The sequence below is a fragment of the Eublepharis macularius genome, chromosome 9 (assembly GCF_028583425.1).
Source record: "Eublepharis macularius isolate TG4126 chromosome 9, MPM_Emac_v1.0, whole genome shotgun sequence".
NCBI lineage: Eukaryota > Metazoa > Chordata > Lepidosauria > Squamata > Eublepharidae > Eublepharis > Eublepharis macularius.
The window spans coordinates 82,815,460-82,832,139 of record NC_072798.1 but is presented as its reverse complement, the minus strand read 5'-3'; the positions used below and the strand labels follow the sequence as shown (position 1 = coordinate 82,832,139).

The window sequence follows — 16,680 nt, the reverse complement described above, 5'->3', positions numbered from 1 at the left end:
ACTAGTTAGTAAAAATTAATTGTCAAGACATACCACAGAAATAAAACAACTGTAGCTATAACTGAAGCCTGTAAAGCTAACCTAAAATGTAACTTAAAGTTTATTGATGATTATATTTACTTTCAAACCATGATTGGAATGTGTTGGATTTTGTATTTAACATTGTTCAACTGTAAGTAAAGTCTATGATACATATTTATGGATCATGTTGGAATGCATACCAATAGTGTCTTTTTAAAAGTTTGGAGGCTCATGAGAAATCAGGAAAAGAAGAATATTTGGAAGTCCTATCCCACCCCTCAAAATTCCCCCCTTCAAGATTCTCTAAGTTCTTGGGTCTGAAGCAGATAACTTTCCACTGCTTCTTTTTTTTTAACTTAACCAACTACTAATAACAACAACAACATTCGATTTATATACCGCCCTTCAGGATGACTTAACACCCACTCAGAGCGGTTTACAAAGTATGTCATTATTATCCCCACAACAAAACACCCTGTGAGGTGGGTGGGGCTGAGAGAGCTCTGAGAGAGCTGCAACTGACCCAAGGTCACCCAGCTGGCTTCAAGCAGAGGAGTGGGGAATCAAACCTGGTTCTCCAGATTAGAGTCCTGCACTCTTAAACACTACACCAAACTGGCTCTCAGCATTCAGCATTCCATGATTGTGTATCTTCTACTTTCAGCATTCCATGATTATGTATCTTCTTTAGCCTTCATCAGACCAGTCTCTGGGGATTTTTTTCTCCCTTTCAGTTCATTTGTAGTCATGTTTTTCTGCATACTTTAGAAGTCCCCAATTATGTCAAAGTCCTTTGTTTTGGGGCATTCTGTTTTTTCTGCTTTCATGACACAAGGGGGGGCACTTTACTGTTGAATATAGTAAGAGGTTAGGGGTCTCTGAGGAGTTGTGGGAAGGGATAAACTAAGGTACACTGATAATCTTGCTTGTCTTTATTGTGCTTTGATGTGGTCACCTGCACACAGATCATCAGGGCCTTTAGATACTGGTTCAGACAATCCAGAGGGATACCTTGGTGGATGGTATTGAAAAGCCACTGAGAGGCCCAGAAGAAACAGCAAGGGCTCAGTGCTCCATCCATCTTTCAGCGTAAAATATCAACTAAGGGGACCACGGCAGTTTCAGTACCAAAGCTAGGTTAGAAGCCAGATTAATAAAGTTCCATTTCACCCAAAGAAGTCTTAACTAGTTGCATATTATCTCTGATTGGTTGGTTATTGAGTGAAACTGCCTCCTCATCGTTGCTTTTACATTCTATGTGATGCACCAAGTTCTGGCTTCTTCCAGCAAGTGTGAACTCACGTAGTAGTTCCCTTGGTATCCTAATTAAGAATTCAGTAAGGGGACATGAATACATGTAGACAATACGTACCCACTACCACAAGTTGTGATAGAGTTTTCATTCCAGTTATTTTGGCCATGTGCACTGGTGCTGCTTCAGATCCTCCAAAGAACAGTATGAATGCTTGGCTAATGCTAGTGGGATGAAATGCTTGAAATCCAGCAGCAAAGATGGGCTTACTTTCTGTTGCCTATCTCAATGCATGATGGGAGCTCACTTGATTTTTAAAGGTCTGAGATATCAGGAGTTATCTTTTCTGTATGGTAACAGTATTATCTTTGTGGGAGTAAAGGAGTGTTACCAGCTTTACCAGTGTTAAAGCTTTGCCTCTGTTTACCCAACACATATTTGAGTTTCAGGAGTGGTCCTCTGCTGCAGAGCATGTTCTTCCGGCACACTGAACTTCGAATCATGCAACACCAGTATCTTTGCATGAGCCAAAGGGCACCTCATGGCAAAAGAAAATGCTCTACAGCAGACGACCACCTCTGCAACATGTGATAAGGGAGTACTGAAATGGTAGGTTCATTTTCATTCTTCTGTTCATCTCCACATTGGAACTGCGCATGCACAGGCCTGCCAACGGAGAAACTTTTTTCGCTTCTCTAGAGCTCCGTTAGGGGCCGCTCCTCCTAGGTCATGTAGAGCAACTGTTTTTCTGCCTAAATGGTCCTGTGACCACTGGAGGAGTGACCCCCCTCTCTCTCAGTCGTCTCTTAGCCACCACAAAGAGAGGAACTGTGCTTCTGAGCTCATTCATTCTTAGTGTTAGATTGTTCTTTGGACGGATTTCACATAACATCTTGACTTTCTGACTTTTTTCTGACTATTCTATTGTCTTGCGTCTTCAACTTGGTAATTGTGAGCTTCGAAATCTTGACTACTGGACCATTCCTGACTATACTTCTGCTTTGCATCTTTAACTTGGTGCTTTAGCCTTCCACTTTTGAGCCATACCGGTTGAGCAATCCTGTTAAGCGAGTGACCTCCGATATGTCACAAAAGACACTCTTTAAAAAGTGCTCCCAATGCAGGACAAAAATGACGCATTCCAATCAACATGAATTGTGTCTACTGTGCTTGGATGAGGGGCATAAGGTTGACGCATGTTCGATCAGTCAACCGTTTACCCCTTAAGTGAGGAATGAGAGAGCCTAAAGACTGAAGGCCGCCATGTAGGAGAAAGTTTCCTCGGGCTCTGACTCCTTGGCATTGAAAAACTCTGCCTCTAAGAAGTGTCAGCAACTGTCGAATCTGAAATCTGCGAAGGCCGCAGCCACTGTGAATCGGAGATCCAGAGCCGGACCCATGATGTCAGTGCAATCCATTCCAAGATCGGATCCATTTATTGTAAAAGCCCTGACTCCACATACTGCCTCTGAAATGAGGTCCACTTCTGAACCACCAGCAAAGAAGACAAAGAAATCCAAGTACTCTTCTCGTTCTAGTTTCAGGATGGATCAGAGTCGAACAAAACATGACCAACCTAAAGAGAAGGCATCCTTCCCAGTAGCGAGGATCCCGTCACCACACCTTAACTCCTCCGAGCGATCCTTCACCAAGGGAGAGTTGCAGGAGATAGAGCCTCCTGTTAGAGTGGAACCGGCAGTATGGACAGCAGAGCATGAGTTTGAATCTGCACCCAAGCAGACCGGACCAACAGAGGATCCTAAACCTAAGACGCGCAAACAGAATCCTTGGAACCGTTCCCCAACTCCAAGCGGACACAGCGATTATGGATCCAAATCCCAATATTTGTCAGGTCCAAGGGAGCCATCTCAACACCAACATCGTATGGTTTGCTGTGTTCTGCCCCCATACCACTGCTACCGCCCGGTGCTCCCCAGACTTTGGAACTGAGGCCAACAACATTATCTGGAAGAGCGTGGCTGCCTCCTCTGTCATTGGTATAACTGCAACAGCAACCCAATTCTGAGGAGGAAGAGGAGGACCTACCACCAAACTCCCATGAGACCAGATCCGAGACATCAGAACCATCACCCGACAAAAACGTTTGCCCCTCTTCAATTTCCCCATACAAAGACCTGCGTTTTTATGCAGAGCAGATGTCCAGGATGGCACAAGCTCTTGAACTAGATGTTTCTTCTTCTGCTCCCAAAGCTGGTGGGAAACTCTTGAACAGACTCTATAGTGATGCTCCAGCAGTTAAAGGTTTGCCTATTGTGGAAGGTCTAGATGAGGTAATCTTAAAAGCCTAGGAAAAGCCAGAAGAGATGCTTCCAACTTCAAAAAGAGTAGAAGCGATGTACAAAGTGAAGCAAGATACTTGGCCATTACTTTTCAAACACCTAGTTCCGCCATCCTTAGTGACAGAAGAATTCCAAAAGTAACGCTGTGGTTCACACTCTACCCCAGCTGACAAAAAGGGCAGAAAGCTGGATGGTTATGGGAGGCCCAAATATTGCATCTCAGCACGTAATTTAAGAATTGGCAACCACCAGATCATCATGGGTGGATATCAATTATACCTATGGAAAAAGCTTTCTGATTATATCATGGGGCTTCCTGAAGAGAAAAGGGCAATGTTCACCCTTCCGTAGAATGAGGCCATTTTTGTGGCAAAGCAACAAATGAATGCTGGTAGACACACAGTCGAGGCATCGGCAAAGGGAATGGCAAGTTCCATCCTAATAAGACACCGTGCCTGGCTTTGTTTGACCACCTTACCACCAGAAACTAGAACCAAAGTTAAAGAGATGCACTTTGAGGGCTCTACTTTATTTGCTGCTGCAACCGATGACACCCTATCCCCAAAGAGGAAGAACTGTCAGACAGCAAAATCTTTGGGCATAGTCCCCACTGACAAACACACCTGACCCAAAACCGTGTTACACTGAGAGATCGTCCACTTATTACTCTCAGTGGGAGTCAATTACATCTGACTCTTGGGTCTTAGCTATTGTACAGTGTGGCTACGGGTTAGAGTTTGTGACCATACCTGATTGCATCTTCTCTTCAGATGCCACAGTGAATGTGATGCCAGAACTTGAACTTGAACTTCAATCTCTACTGAGTAAAGGGGCCATTCACGAAGTATTGAACGTTACTGATTTTTGTGGATTCTTTTCAAGGTTCTTCCTGGTTCCCAAAAAGGATGGAAGTCTTAAGACCCATCTTAGATTAGGGGGTTGAACTATTACCTCAGAACATCTAAGTTTAAGATGGTGACACTTTCAGAAGTCTTATCCTTCCTTTCTAAAGAGGACTGGTTTGCGGTCTTGGACTTGAAAGATGTGTATTTCCATGTGGGAATTAGAAGGGACCACAGGAAATATCTGTTTTATGTATCATGACAAAGTGTACCAATACACTGTGTTACTTTTTGGTTTATCAACTGTACCTAGGGTATTTACCAAATGCATAGAACCAGTGGTTGCATACTTAAGAACTCAGGGTTGTTCCATTTTCCCGTATTTGGATGATTGGCTAATATCGGCTTCATCAGAGGAAAAATTGAGGGATATTTCCTTAGTAATTAATGTATGCTTACGCCTGGCTTTGGTAATTAACATGGCAAAATCCAAACTTGACCCCTGTAAGAGACTAAACTACATTAGTGCGGTTTTGGACTCCACGATAGGCAGGGCCACTTTGCCACTTGACAGAGCAAGATCAATTCAATCGCTGGTGTCTCTATTTTCCAGAAACAGATTTCAGTCTGTGGGAAAGATTCAAAAATTGCTGGGCCATATGGCTGCTACCATGGCAGTGGTACCTTTTGCATGCATGAATATGAGTATCTTACAGAAGTGGTTTGTGAGGCGCTTTAACCCAATTATATGTTCTCCCAATCAGAGCTTTTCCATTCCCAGACAAGTAATTAGATCCTTACGGGGCGGGGGGGGGGGAGATTCTAATTTGTTAAAAAGCATTCCCTTTGGAACGAAACATTGGGACATAACTGTCACAACTGATGTTTCCACTTATGGTTGGGGTGCTTACTGTGGTTCTATATCCAGACAAGATAGGTGGTCTCAGATAGAACAATCACTGCACATTAATGTACTTGAACTTAGAGCCGTCCGCTTTGCTCTTCTGTCTAAGTAAAAAGACAGAACAAAAGGATTCAGGGAAGACAGACATTTATATACTTTGGAGGGCACAATAAGGGTAAAAGAGCATCCACTCAAACGATAGCCAGATGGATTGTGTCTGCAATTGAGACAGCATATAAGCAAGCCAAAGTGCCTTGTCCTTTGCAGGTTAAAGCACATTCAACGAGGTCTCAAGACTCTTTGTCTGCCTTTTGGAAGAGAGTTCCTGTTGCACACATATGCAAGGCTGCAACATCATCTTCCGATACCTTTATTAAACATTATGCAGCGGATGTTAATACATCTCAGGATGTAGGAGTTGCCAAAGCAGTTTTACACTCTTTGTTTGTGTGAGAAGGTAAAAAAAAAACACAAGACACAAGGTGTATGGTAATAATGGTACTTTATTTGGAGACATAATGGACATACTCCCATACTTTGACGTATTGTACATTACATCCAACTTTATTGACGGTATGTCATAAAAAAACATATGACATTACTCTTTACTGTATATAGTTGACAGGGTTATGTTTTTGATACTGCACCTCTTGTTGAGAGATGTTGCTATTGTGTTGACTTAATAAAATTGAGTTGGAGAGATTCGCCCCGCCTCCTTATTCTGTATAGCTTGGTAATCTCCCAATGTGGGGATGCACAGAAGAACGAAAATGAAAACAGAGTTGTATATAGCTGTAACTGTGGTTCATTGAGTTCTTCTGTGCAGACACACATCCCTCCCTCCTGCCCCGCTGTGAACTCTCTAATGGTAACTTGTAGTAGTTTGTGGCGGCTCAAGAGAACTGAGGGAGAGGAGGTCGCTCCTCCGGTGGTCACGGGACCATTTAGGCGGGAAAAATCGTTGCTCTACATGACCTAGGAGGAGTGGCCCCTAATGGAGCTCTAGAGAAGCTAAAAAAGTTTGTCAGCACACCTGCGCGTGCGCAGTCCCAATGTGTGTCTGTACAAAATGAACAATAGTTACAGGTATGTACAACTCTGTTATCCAAGGCATAATTTTCCCTATATAGTATGAGATAAGAGACATTCTGGCCATAGATATCTGAGTACACTACACTCTTTGGAGTATTCTGGGAAGGGGGAAGATAGATGGAAGATGATCAGAGACCTGATCTGAGGTAATAGCTTAGTTGTGACATACTCTGCACCACTTCAGATAGCACATTAGGGATGTCAAGTTTGTGCATATTCCCATGTAAGAAGTAAAAAAAAAATGATGTAAGAGTTCTAGCCCAAACCACAGCCAACTGTGCTAGTTTTCTGCTTGCCCAGCATCTTACAAGTACAGGGCATTAAAAATGTGATACCCATCGGTATCCCAAAGTGGGTATATGCCATTTTATTCTGCTGTGTGTATAGAACAAGCCATTCTTTGAAGCATAATTTCTTCTGCCCCTCGAGTGCCTCTGTTTACTAGCATGAAATGCCTTACAGCGTCATTTGAAGGACTGTAGTTGAGGTTCCTTTTTATGTTTACCTGAGACACTACTTGTCTGGGAATGTTACCTAAGTGTATGAGTTATAGGGCATAATCACCATGTATATAAATATATTCTATATTCACTATATTATCTCTAGCATTTACTGGAGTCCCCCCCCCCCCAAATATGCTGTATTATTACTGATGTAAAACGCCAGAAGAATATTTATGTTGAATCCAGAAAATACGTTCTGCATGACTCCCATTCCCGAAATGATACTTTATGCTACAGTGTTGCACAAGAAAATGGAAACTAAATCAAAATACATTCTGCTTGAGAAAAAACTTCAAGCAGGTCAATGACATCTGTACAATTTTACATGTAAAAGCACAGTATGAACTTGCCTACCAGCACTTCCACACGCTTTGATGTAAGAGATATGTTACATTTTCATTCTCTTAGTTCCAACCTACAATTTTTATGGCTTTGTAAGTATCACTTAAAATATATACATTTTCACCAATGGATTAGAATTTTCATGACATAATACAGCACAGAAACAATGTACAATGCTGCCATCCCAAGGAGAATATTAATACTGCACTCCTCATTTTGATTATGTTGTGATATTGTTGTTGTTGGAAATACTATTTTTTAATCTTACTGCACCTGCTTAGATATAAAAGAAAACTACTTGGAAAAACTACTTGTGCAACATGGGCCAGAGAAAGAAAAATGTAACTTTTTCCTATATAGCAATAATAGTTTCCTTCTAATCTTCCTTATTCTTCTATAACTTATGCTTGTTTCTCAAAAGCAAGTCCCACTAGTTTAGTGATACATACTCCAGTAGGATTGCAGCCTTGATTTTATGAAACTTCATTTTGAAGATTGCAGATTTCCTGTATTTAGTTGGGTCTTTTAAGATTAATGTGTATTTTTCACATAAATTGATTTAGAATGCTTGTAACTTGGCTTTTCATTAACTAAAGAGTGCCAAAATCACCAAACCAAGAATTTAAAGTCAACACAAAAGCAAAAAACCTAAGTAATCAATTTGACAGGAAAACAGCAGTATCAAATATCAGTGTCAAATGCCATTGGAAGAAATAAGACACAAGAAAGCAAACAGTAAGAAAATCTAAGCAGTGACTCCATTTAAATTTTAGCTGTAGTGCTGCCCAGAGTCTGCTTAAAGCCTGTGGTCTCCAATTCAATTTAAAAAGCCTAATGATGGGAAGGATTGTGATCACACTGTACAATCCGGCAGTTCTGACAGCTCAGTAGAACTTACTCCCTAATAAGCATGCTTAGGATTGATGCTCTGTAGAAAGCCAAGGTAAAGAACATGCTGTATTTGCATAATCAGTTAACATGAGTTCAAGTAAGCAATGCCAACTTAGAATGGCCTAGACCCAGAGTACTATGCAACTAGTTTCACATCCCCAAGGGAGCTTTGGACTCCCCATGCTGAATGACAACCCTCTTTTGAAACCGAGTGGAGTTTCAAAAAGCAGTTTATGGTACAACATAAGATTCTGCCATTTAAAAGGGGAAAATTTTAAAAATGCACTGGAAATTCTCTACCTGCTGACTTAGTCCTTTGGATCCTGGCTGGAGTATTTACATAGGCCAGTATTCAGAGAACAACATTAGATATGCCAGGAGCACATTTAATTTACAGATGAATATAGGCTGCATACTAAAATGAAATGGTACAGTCCTTTTGGCTGCATTTCTAAGCATGCTTTTTTAAACAGTAGGATACACTTTGTTTTGTAATCCCTTTGTTTTAAAGCAGAGTAAGTAGCCATAACTAGAAGGGCAAGTTAAAATTGTCATTACGCAGCTTGAAACATAGTCTTATGATGTGACATGGTTTAGGTACTTCCCCAGTGTAAAATCTGTTAATACTATTTGCCTTTCGAGAGTGAGTGGGATTTTTCTAGACAAAAATGCAACTCCTTGTTAATTGTTCTGAATTTTTTTAAAGGTTGGAAACTTCATCAGAATGTACAGTTTGCATGCAAAAACTCAAAGCCCTGAAGGCAAGCCTGATGTTTCATATGTACAGTTTCATCTTCATGGGGGCACTGGTTATGGCCGTGGGATTACAGTCCTGCCAGAAAACCACACAGATGTCAAAAAACTAAAGGCGTGAGTAAATAATTAAAACAGTGGTCATTTGATAAGAGAGAATGTGTGGGTAGTGGGGTCAGTCTGGATATGGACATCAGGGATAGCACAAAAATTTGCTATCCCGGAAATCTAGGTCAGATTCTCTAGTCTGGTTCAGCAAGATTGGAGAATCCCAAATTTATCCGGCTATTATACTTTATAGGGAAAATATCTGAGGGTCTGGAGGAGTATTTTTCAAATTTTTAGGAAATGTACTCTTGGCTGTCCAATAAAGATCCCTCCCCAAGTTTCAAAAAGATTGGACACCAGGGTCCAATTCTGTGGTCCCCTGAACAGGGTGCCCCCAGCCACTCTCCACTGTTTCAGGCAAAAACACAGTGGCAATGCAGCCACGGACTAAAGGCGCTGTCCCGAATGCAAGTTGAACCAAGAGAATGCCCAACAGAACCACCCTGAAGCAAGGGATTAAACCAAAGAGAAGCAAGGGGACCAACATCAAGCAAGAGAATCGTGTCAAACCAGTGAACTCCACCCAAACCAAACTGAAGCAAGGAACACTGTTGCAAGTACAACAGAACCAATGTCCTTAACAGCAGCCAGGCAGAGCCCAGGCTCAATGGAAGAACACCACAACAGAACCCAAGTGCCCACCACATCATCAGTCCTACAGCAGCAGAATCACCAAGCACAAGGCAACGGCAAGCAAACGCAATTATTGTAACTCAGTATAAGATGAATCCCACTCCCAAGGAAGGCCTCAGAAAGTGAGAGGAAGGGGTAATTGTGGGAAACCCAAGTTCTCCTCTCTGTAGTCTCTGCTGTCTGCTCCGCAGCCTACACTGCTACTCTCACTGGCTCAGAGGAACCTCAAGACAGAGCTGCAGGCTGCAGCAGCCCTTCATCACTGGCCATCCTGTAAAAGAAGAAAGTTAACATTACACACCACACAACAGCATTCTCTAGCTTCATTTTAAGTGTTTCTGTGTGGGTTTTCCTCTGCTTGTTTGTGGCACTTAATATGGTGTGTCAATTTCTCTACTTTCCGTAGCTTCTCTCTCTGAATCTTCTGGTTCCAGTGGCAAGAGAACAACATTTCTGGCACGCTTTTCTTAATTTTCTGTACAGATTTGTGCCAAAGTCCAAGAATGTGCTGGCCAGTCTGGTTTTTGGAAGGCGTAGGATTCCAGCTTGGAATGTGCATTTTATGGTGTGCCAGCTGGATCAAGTGTCCCTCCTGCTGGTTTTCTACTTGATTTTGGGCAGAGCACTTTCCCCTAACTCCCCAGCACAGACTGGCAGAGGATGCAGGCACAAGTATGTTCACTTTACTCACTCTGAAAGTCCAGACCTGAGAAATTGAAGAGCAGCAAGTTGACCTTCAAGAAAGCCAACTGCTCAACTCTCCAGAGGATCAGCCGAGTGTGATGAGGGCTGATAACGTTGCCTGCATGGGAAAAGACACACTTCCGTGCTCATCGGAGGACATGAGAGGAGCCTCTGAGCCTCCACAGAGAGGTCCAGCCAGACTGCTTCTTTCTTGGCCCAGCAGCTCAGAGGACAAGTGGAAGGCAACTCACAGTGCTCTGCAAGGTAGTTCCTGACTACTGCCTTTGCTCATGCATCTCACATTCACTGAGGGGTTGAGGGCCTTCCTGGTGGCCACTGTTTCCAGGCACATCTCAGGAGTGGTTGTGGTGGGACCCTTCCCAGAAGGGGCGGTGCAGGAGACAGGAGAGCTGGTCTCCCCCTCCAACCCCTCAGCTGACAGGGTGCCCTTCCTGGCCTGTGTACACTGCACCCGCCGAGAAAGCTTGTCTTTCAGGCTGGTGAGCTTCCCAGCCTACTTAGCAGTGCAGCCCTTGATGTACAGGTTGCACATCGTCGCTGAACATGTATACCTTGTTCTTGGTGGGAGGTTGCATGCAGCCAGGACACGTTACCCTATTGCAGCCTTCTCACAAGCGCGCACTGCTGGAATAAGGTCTGTATGTCTTGCGTTTGGGTCCAGGAAGGAGGCCATCCTTGTCTGAAGTGTCTGGATCAGAGGAGTGACCAGACCCAGGGTCACCATGTCAGATGAGACCGTGACAGTGAAGTCTTTAAAGGGCATCTGGGAGACAGTCAGCCACTCCTCTTGGCTGAGTTGACTCTCCCTCTTTCCAGTGCCTCTTAAGAGAGCCACATCATGGGGAGCAGGCTGCTACTCCACCAATCGCTTGAGTGTGGCATTGATGGTGTTCCAGCAAGTGCTAACATTGCCAGTCAGATGGTGCTCTGGCATGCCTATCAGGACCTGCTTCTGGCACAGTTGGTGGGCTGCTTTCATGCTGCTCAAAAAGTGACCCACGATGCACCCATCATCTCAAGATAAGACACGAGTTGCAGCGCTTGTTCCAAATTCCTCAGAAGAGCCCAGACCCATAGCATCTCTCACCATGAGGTGAAGTTTGTGGGCCGTGCAGTAAATGTGATTGAGGCCCCCTTGCTCTGCTGCTGCCTGGATGTTTGAGCTGCCATCAGTCACCATATATCCAGTGGTTATGTCCCTGTCTAACCACTCCAGTAATTGCCTCTTGATAGCAGCAGCAATGTGGCCGCCATGTGTACCTCATTGAGAACTGCAGCATAGAGCTAGGCCTTGCAGTAAACCCGGCAGCCCTCTGCCTCATCCTGCCTGATGCTTGTTGCTTCACAACGTTTTTTTAACAGCTACTCTGACTAGTACCTACTCTCAAAGCTTACTGTTCTGTTTTGGCTCTAACCTGGAGATGATAAAAACACTTAAAAAAAAAAGACTTATTTAGGTAGGTACTGTTAGCTAACTACACTAGCAAGAGGCTTACTTCCACTTCAGGAATCGTGCAACTCCCTGAAACCCAGGCTACATGTCAGTCTAAGGCAGTTCTTTCCTAAAGCACCTGGCCTGGCTTCACTGAAGCCAGGAGCCCCAGAGCAAGGCAGCAGCAGCCTGATTAATGTTTTTACGAAGGCCAGGGGTAGGGGGGGAATGTTTATCTATTTGACTAGAACAGAACACTTGAACTGCTCTTAATTCCAACACCAGACTCTTAAGGGGAAAACTCTATTGGTCTCTATAAGCTAAAATTTAATTTGTGTTTGTTAACAAGGCCTATACCTAGCCTACGTTTAAAAACCTTTTGAAAAGTTCAGATAGTTGTTTGAATAACCCAGAGAGCACCCCTAAAGTCCACTAGTGGCAAAAAAAAATAAGAACAATGAGAACTGCAGTGGAGAACAGCGCACCTCTTGGTGAAATGCAATTTCCCCATACAAACCAGGAAATCTCACCACCAAATGGCCAACAGCAGCTCTTGCCTTTAAACCAGAAGAAGAAGGCAAAGCAAGTTAAGCCAGAAAAGAAATGCCGTGTTCCCCCCCACACGCGCGAGCAGCGAGCTTCTCAGTAAAACATGGCCAGCAGCAGCGAGTCTCTAGCCATTAAAGCAGCATGCAAGCCACAACAACATGAGAGAAAAAACCCAGAGCAATCAGCAAATAAATGAACAGCAACGAACTGCAAACAAACAATTTAGCAAAAGTCAAAGCACTCCCAGACACATGAGCAAAAGCCGTTTTTGAAAGGTAAGAACAAAACTTGTCATTCCCCCACCTCACTCTATCCCTCCCAAACACCAGGCCACCCCCACCCCCAAAATGCAAGACAAAACAGCAATTCCATATGAGTTTCAAACCATGTAGAAGTTGTCCAGGCAGGCAGCACAGATCTTTCTCCAGGCAGGTGTGGCGGTAATGGCAGCAAGCGGCAAATCCACTAGTGGACTGGATAATCCCAAAGGCAAAGAAAAGAAGCCAGAGAGCAGGTAACAGCAGCACAAAATGGAGTCTGCTCTGAGCCAACCCTGTTTTTTTAACTCCTTGCAAGCAGTTTAAAAAAAATGCTCTCCTGTCCAAGAATCCCCAAAGGTCAGACAAAGAAGCCTCCTGCACAGATTGCCCACTCACTCCCCCGCCACCTCATTCATCCTCCACTCTTAGAAGCCCAGGAAGCCTAGGAAATAGCCGGCCAACAGGCTTAAACTGCATTTGCCAGATTAAACCGAATAAACCTGGTTTAATCTGGCTATCTTGATCGGGATTCCCAGGTCTGATCCAGGAGTCTCTGTTTTTTATTTTATTTTATTTGTGTCATTTTAATCTGCCTTTCTCACTGAAACTCAAGGCGGGTTACACAGTAGTCTGTATTGGTTATTAACTGTAAATAAACCTATTGATTGGTGGTTACATAGTACGAGCTTAGTATAATCAGTATCAAGTACATTTCTATACAGTATCTCAAGTACATTTCCATACAGTGTCAAGGACATAGAGTAAATAGATACAAGTTTTAAAAGACATAGCGTTAGCAAGAATCCAATACAAAGTAGAAGAAAATACTGGAACAGAACATAATCACTTCTAGGATTGATATTAGACAACATAAAGCACAGGTAGTACATAAGAGTACATATTTAAAGCAGCAAATAATATGTAAGGCAACATAGTGGTGAAGTCTATGGTCCGTAACATTAGCGAAGCATCTGAGATCCCATCTCTACAATATAGCCCTCTCCTTCCTGTTCCCCCACTATTAAAAAAAAGTATGACGTTTCCCGCAGATGAATGACATTGGCTAAGGTTCCAGTTGGTGCATCATAGGGACTGAAAAGCTGAATTGTGATTTTGGAAGCTCTTGGTGGGAATCGTGTCTTCTGTTGTAAAGAGCTGGCCCTAGGTTTCCTCTATCTTCTAGTAGTAGGAAGTACTTCAAAAGATCTAGGAGTTATTGCCTTTGCATTGGCAGAGAACACCCATTCAGAACCAGCTGCCTCTATCGTAGGAGGACACTTGCCTTAGAAACTTCCACCAGTTTGTGATTGGCAGCTATTTTGTGTTGATATCCACTGTCCTTTCTCAATATTCCAAAATACAACCTTGATATAAAGTGAGCCATTATCATCCATTGCTGCAATCCAGAATATAGTCTCAGATTGCCAGATATCCAAAGTCTGTGCGTGAAATACAAACCTGATAACCTTTAAATTATGATAGTATAGAATTTGATGGGTGGGATTGGCACTGCAACTTGATCAGAATTTGTCTCTAGTAAAGGTTGCCCCATCACATAGATGCAGAAATGGGAATGAGAACATCTGTTCCTTAATGGTCTGCAAGGGCACAAGTCTGAGCTTACTACTTTATTTCAAGTTTCTGTGTTAAGTTATTTTCAAAAAGTTTTTTTTCTCTTATCAGATTCCTGGACTCTCTGGATTTGAGAAAATACGCAGGTTCAGAAATCCCTTCTGCAGAACCTGAGGACTCTTATCTTACATGTAAGAATAAAAATCAATCATTTTATCTAAAGAGTCAGTAATTAAGGCTCGTGGATAACACTTTTCAAACATCCGATTTCTTTCAGGGTTTGTTCAAGTTTATCCATTTCAGTTTTTCATTTTAAGTCAAAATATTTAAAACTCAAGATGCTACGTTTGGTTTGGTTTTTTGTTGTATGGATTTCTGCTTGTATAGAAATTTACCAATGAGATGGAAATTAATTTCCTTTTTCTTTTCTTCTAAGTAGGATCCTGTTTAGAGGCTTACCAGGAGCTATCTGTTACAGGTAAGATCCTCAGATTTGGTGTTGAGTTGCCTAGATATGTGTGCATAAAAAGCATGTCTGTCTGAAGAACTGTCTCCACCCGTACTCTGCCCTCCAAGCCCTGCTCTCTGTTCTCCTACCTTCAGAGGTGAAGCAGGAGGCATCTAGAAACAGGACATTTTCTGTCGTGGCACCTCACCTTCAGAAAGACTTCCCATTGAAGTTCTCCCAGCAGTTCCTTTACTTTCTTTTAGGCGCCAAGCCAAACTACATTTTTTTAAAAGGTTTTATCTTATCAGCTTTTTAATGATATGTAGCATGTTTTTAATTGTAAGCCACCTCTAGCATGGCTCTAAAGAGGAGGCATGGAAGTATCCTAAATAAAAAGATTTACTTTTGTACGATTTTTTAAAAAATTCTATCTTTGAAACATATGTGCTGGCATTTTCCTTGTTGCTAACTTCACTGCCTGTCAACTACAGTAGAAATATGGGATGGGGCAGGTGAAGTAGCCTATCCCTTGTGAATATACCTTTTCGACAGGGAGCAAGACACAGATACATCCAGACCTCAACAAACTGAGCTCGAAGAAGGAATCTTAGCTGCTACTGTTCTTCTTCCAGCCTTCTATGTGTCTTCTCCCCCTTCCCTGAAGCCACGCCTGAAAGTGCAGCGTGATGTAAATTAGTGGAAATTACCTTCTCTCCATTCATCCATACTTTTCATCCATGTAAGAGTGAGGAACAGTTTCTACTTCTTATTATGGAGCATCCTCACGGAGCCCTCAGCCTTCAGAAGCAGCTTTTTGCATAACACAGGGGGCTGGGAAAAGAAGGGGGGGAGAAAAAATATACGTTAAATACGTATTTAAAACATTACCTCCTTTATTTGTTCCAAGATTTTAATGTTGGAGAAATGATCATTCTTAAATTGACAGTGGTGGTCTTTCCTACCCACTTTCCTTACCTTGTTTATATTGTACCAGTTGTTTGGTATTTCATTGTGTTTTCCAGTGCTAACTGATCACCAGCATTTTGATGTGACAGCAGTGAATACTATTTTGAATAGCAGAATTCCTCAACAGTATCGCATCAGAGCTAAGCTGAGAAGATTTGAACCAAAGAAGCTCCATCAATCTATTAAACTTCTTTGTCCGCAGTGCAACTTGTTGTAAGTGCCAGAATACATCTCATTATAAGTGTTCATTCTGTTTTGGAGACATTGCGGATGAGCCGTATTTTAAGTTCCACAGTAACCTGGGAGCAGGTGAAAATGCCTGCCCCTCCTTCACCCAGTCAGGATCAAGTGTGGAGCAGGAGGCAGAAACAGTATTTTATCATCAGTATGCTTAGAAACATGTCAAAATATAACATTTGCTAAAAACTACTGTCAGGTTAGCTCCAACTATCATATGCCAGCTCAGGGAGGGGAGGTGGATTCAGAATAACTATTACTATATTGGTGTCATTAAATCCTAGCAAAGAAGACTAATTTTCGCAGCATTTTTCTATCATTTTTAGCAAATATAAATGAATCTAGGATTATCACTAGTAAATTGTTCAGAGGTAATGTGTCCCATATACTCTGGCATTTTATATCACGAAGGTCTAAAATTGCTGAGGCATGCATTTGCTAGTTACTCAAGGTTAAACTTGCACATGGGTAACTCTACATATGTGCAAGCTTCTATATCTGAAATATTGTGTCGTCTCATTTATAAAGGTGTTCATTTAAATCTATTGTATATTTTTGAACTGGCCAATAGTTTTTACTTTATGCTATAATTGTTTTCAGGCAAGAAGTTCCAGATGTGACCGAGTTTGATACACTTTTACAAGCTTCAGCTACACGTCCAAATCCAGATTCACAAAATATACCCTTTTGTGAATCTGTTGTGTGGGATATTGAAAGCCAGGGAAGTCGATATGTAGCTGTTCATTTTGTAACACGTTATGAACTACTTCAAGAGCCCGAAGACAGTTTGATTATGATAGAAGGTTAGCCAATTAAATTATACATAATATATTTAATAGTTCCAAAGTCATTGTTGGCCAGTAACCTACC

General features: G+C 42.3%; 1 protein-coding gene across 1 annotated transcript in view; it reads left to right on the top strand.

Moving 5' to 3' along the window:
* POT1 (protection of telomeres 1) overlaps positions 1-16,680 on the top strand; it is a 94,590-nt gene that overhangs the window by 59,923 nt on the left and 17,987 nt on the right. Inside the window, exons 10-14 of the mRNA XM_054989400.1 lie at positions 8,854-9,017; positions 14,271-14,350; positions 14,596-14,637; positions 15,630-15,786; positions 16,411-16,613. Coding sequence (XP_054845375.1) covers positions 8,854-9,017; positions 14,271-14,350; positions 14,596-14,637; positions 15,630-15,786; positions 16,411-16,613 — 646 coding nt within the window. The remainder of the gene's footprint in view (positions 1-8,853; positions 9,018-14,270; positions 14,351-14,595; positions 14,638-15,629; positions 15,787-16,410; positions 16,614-16,680) is intronic.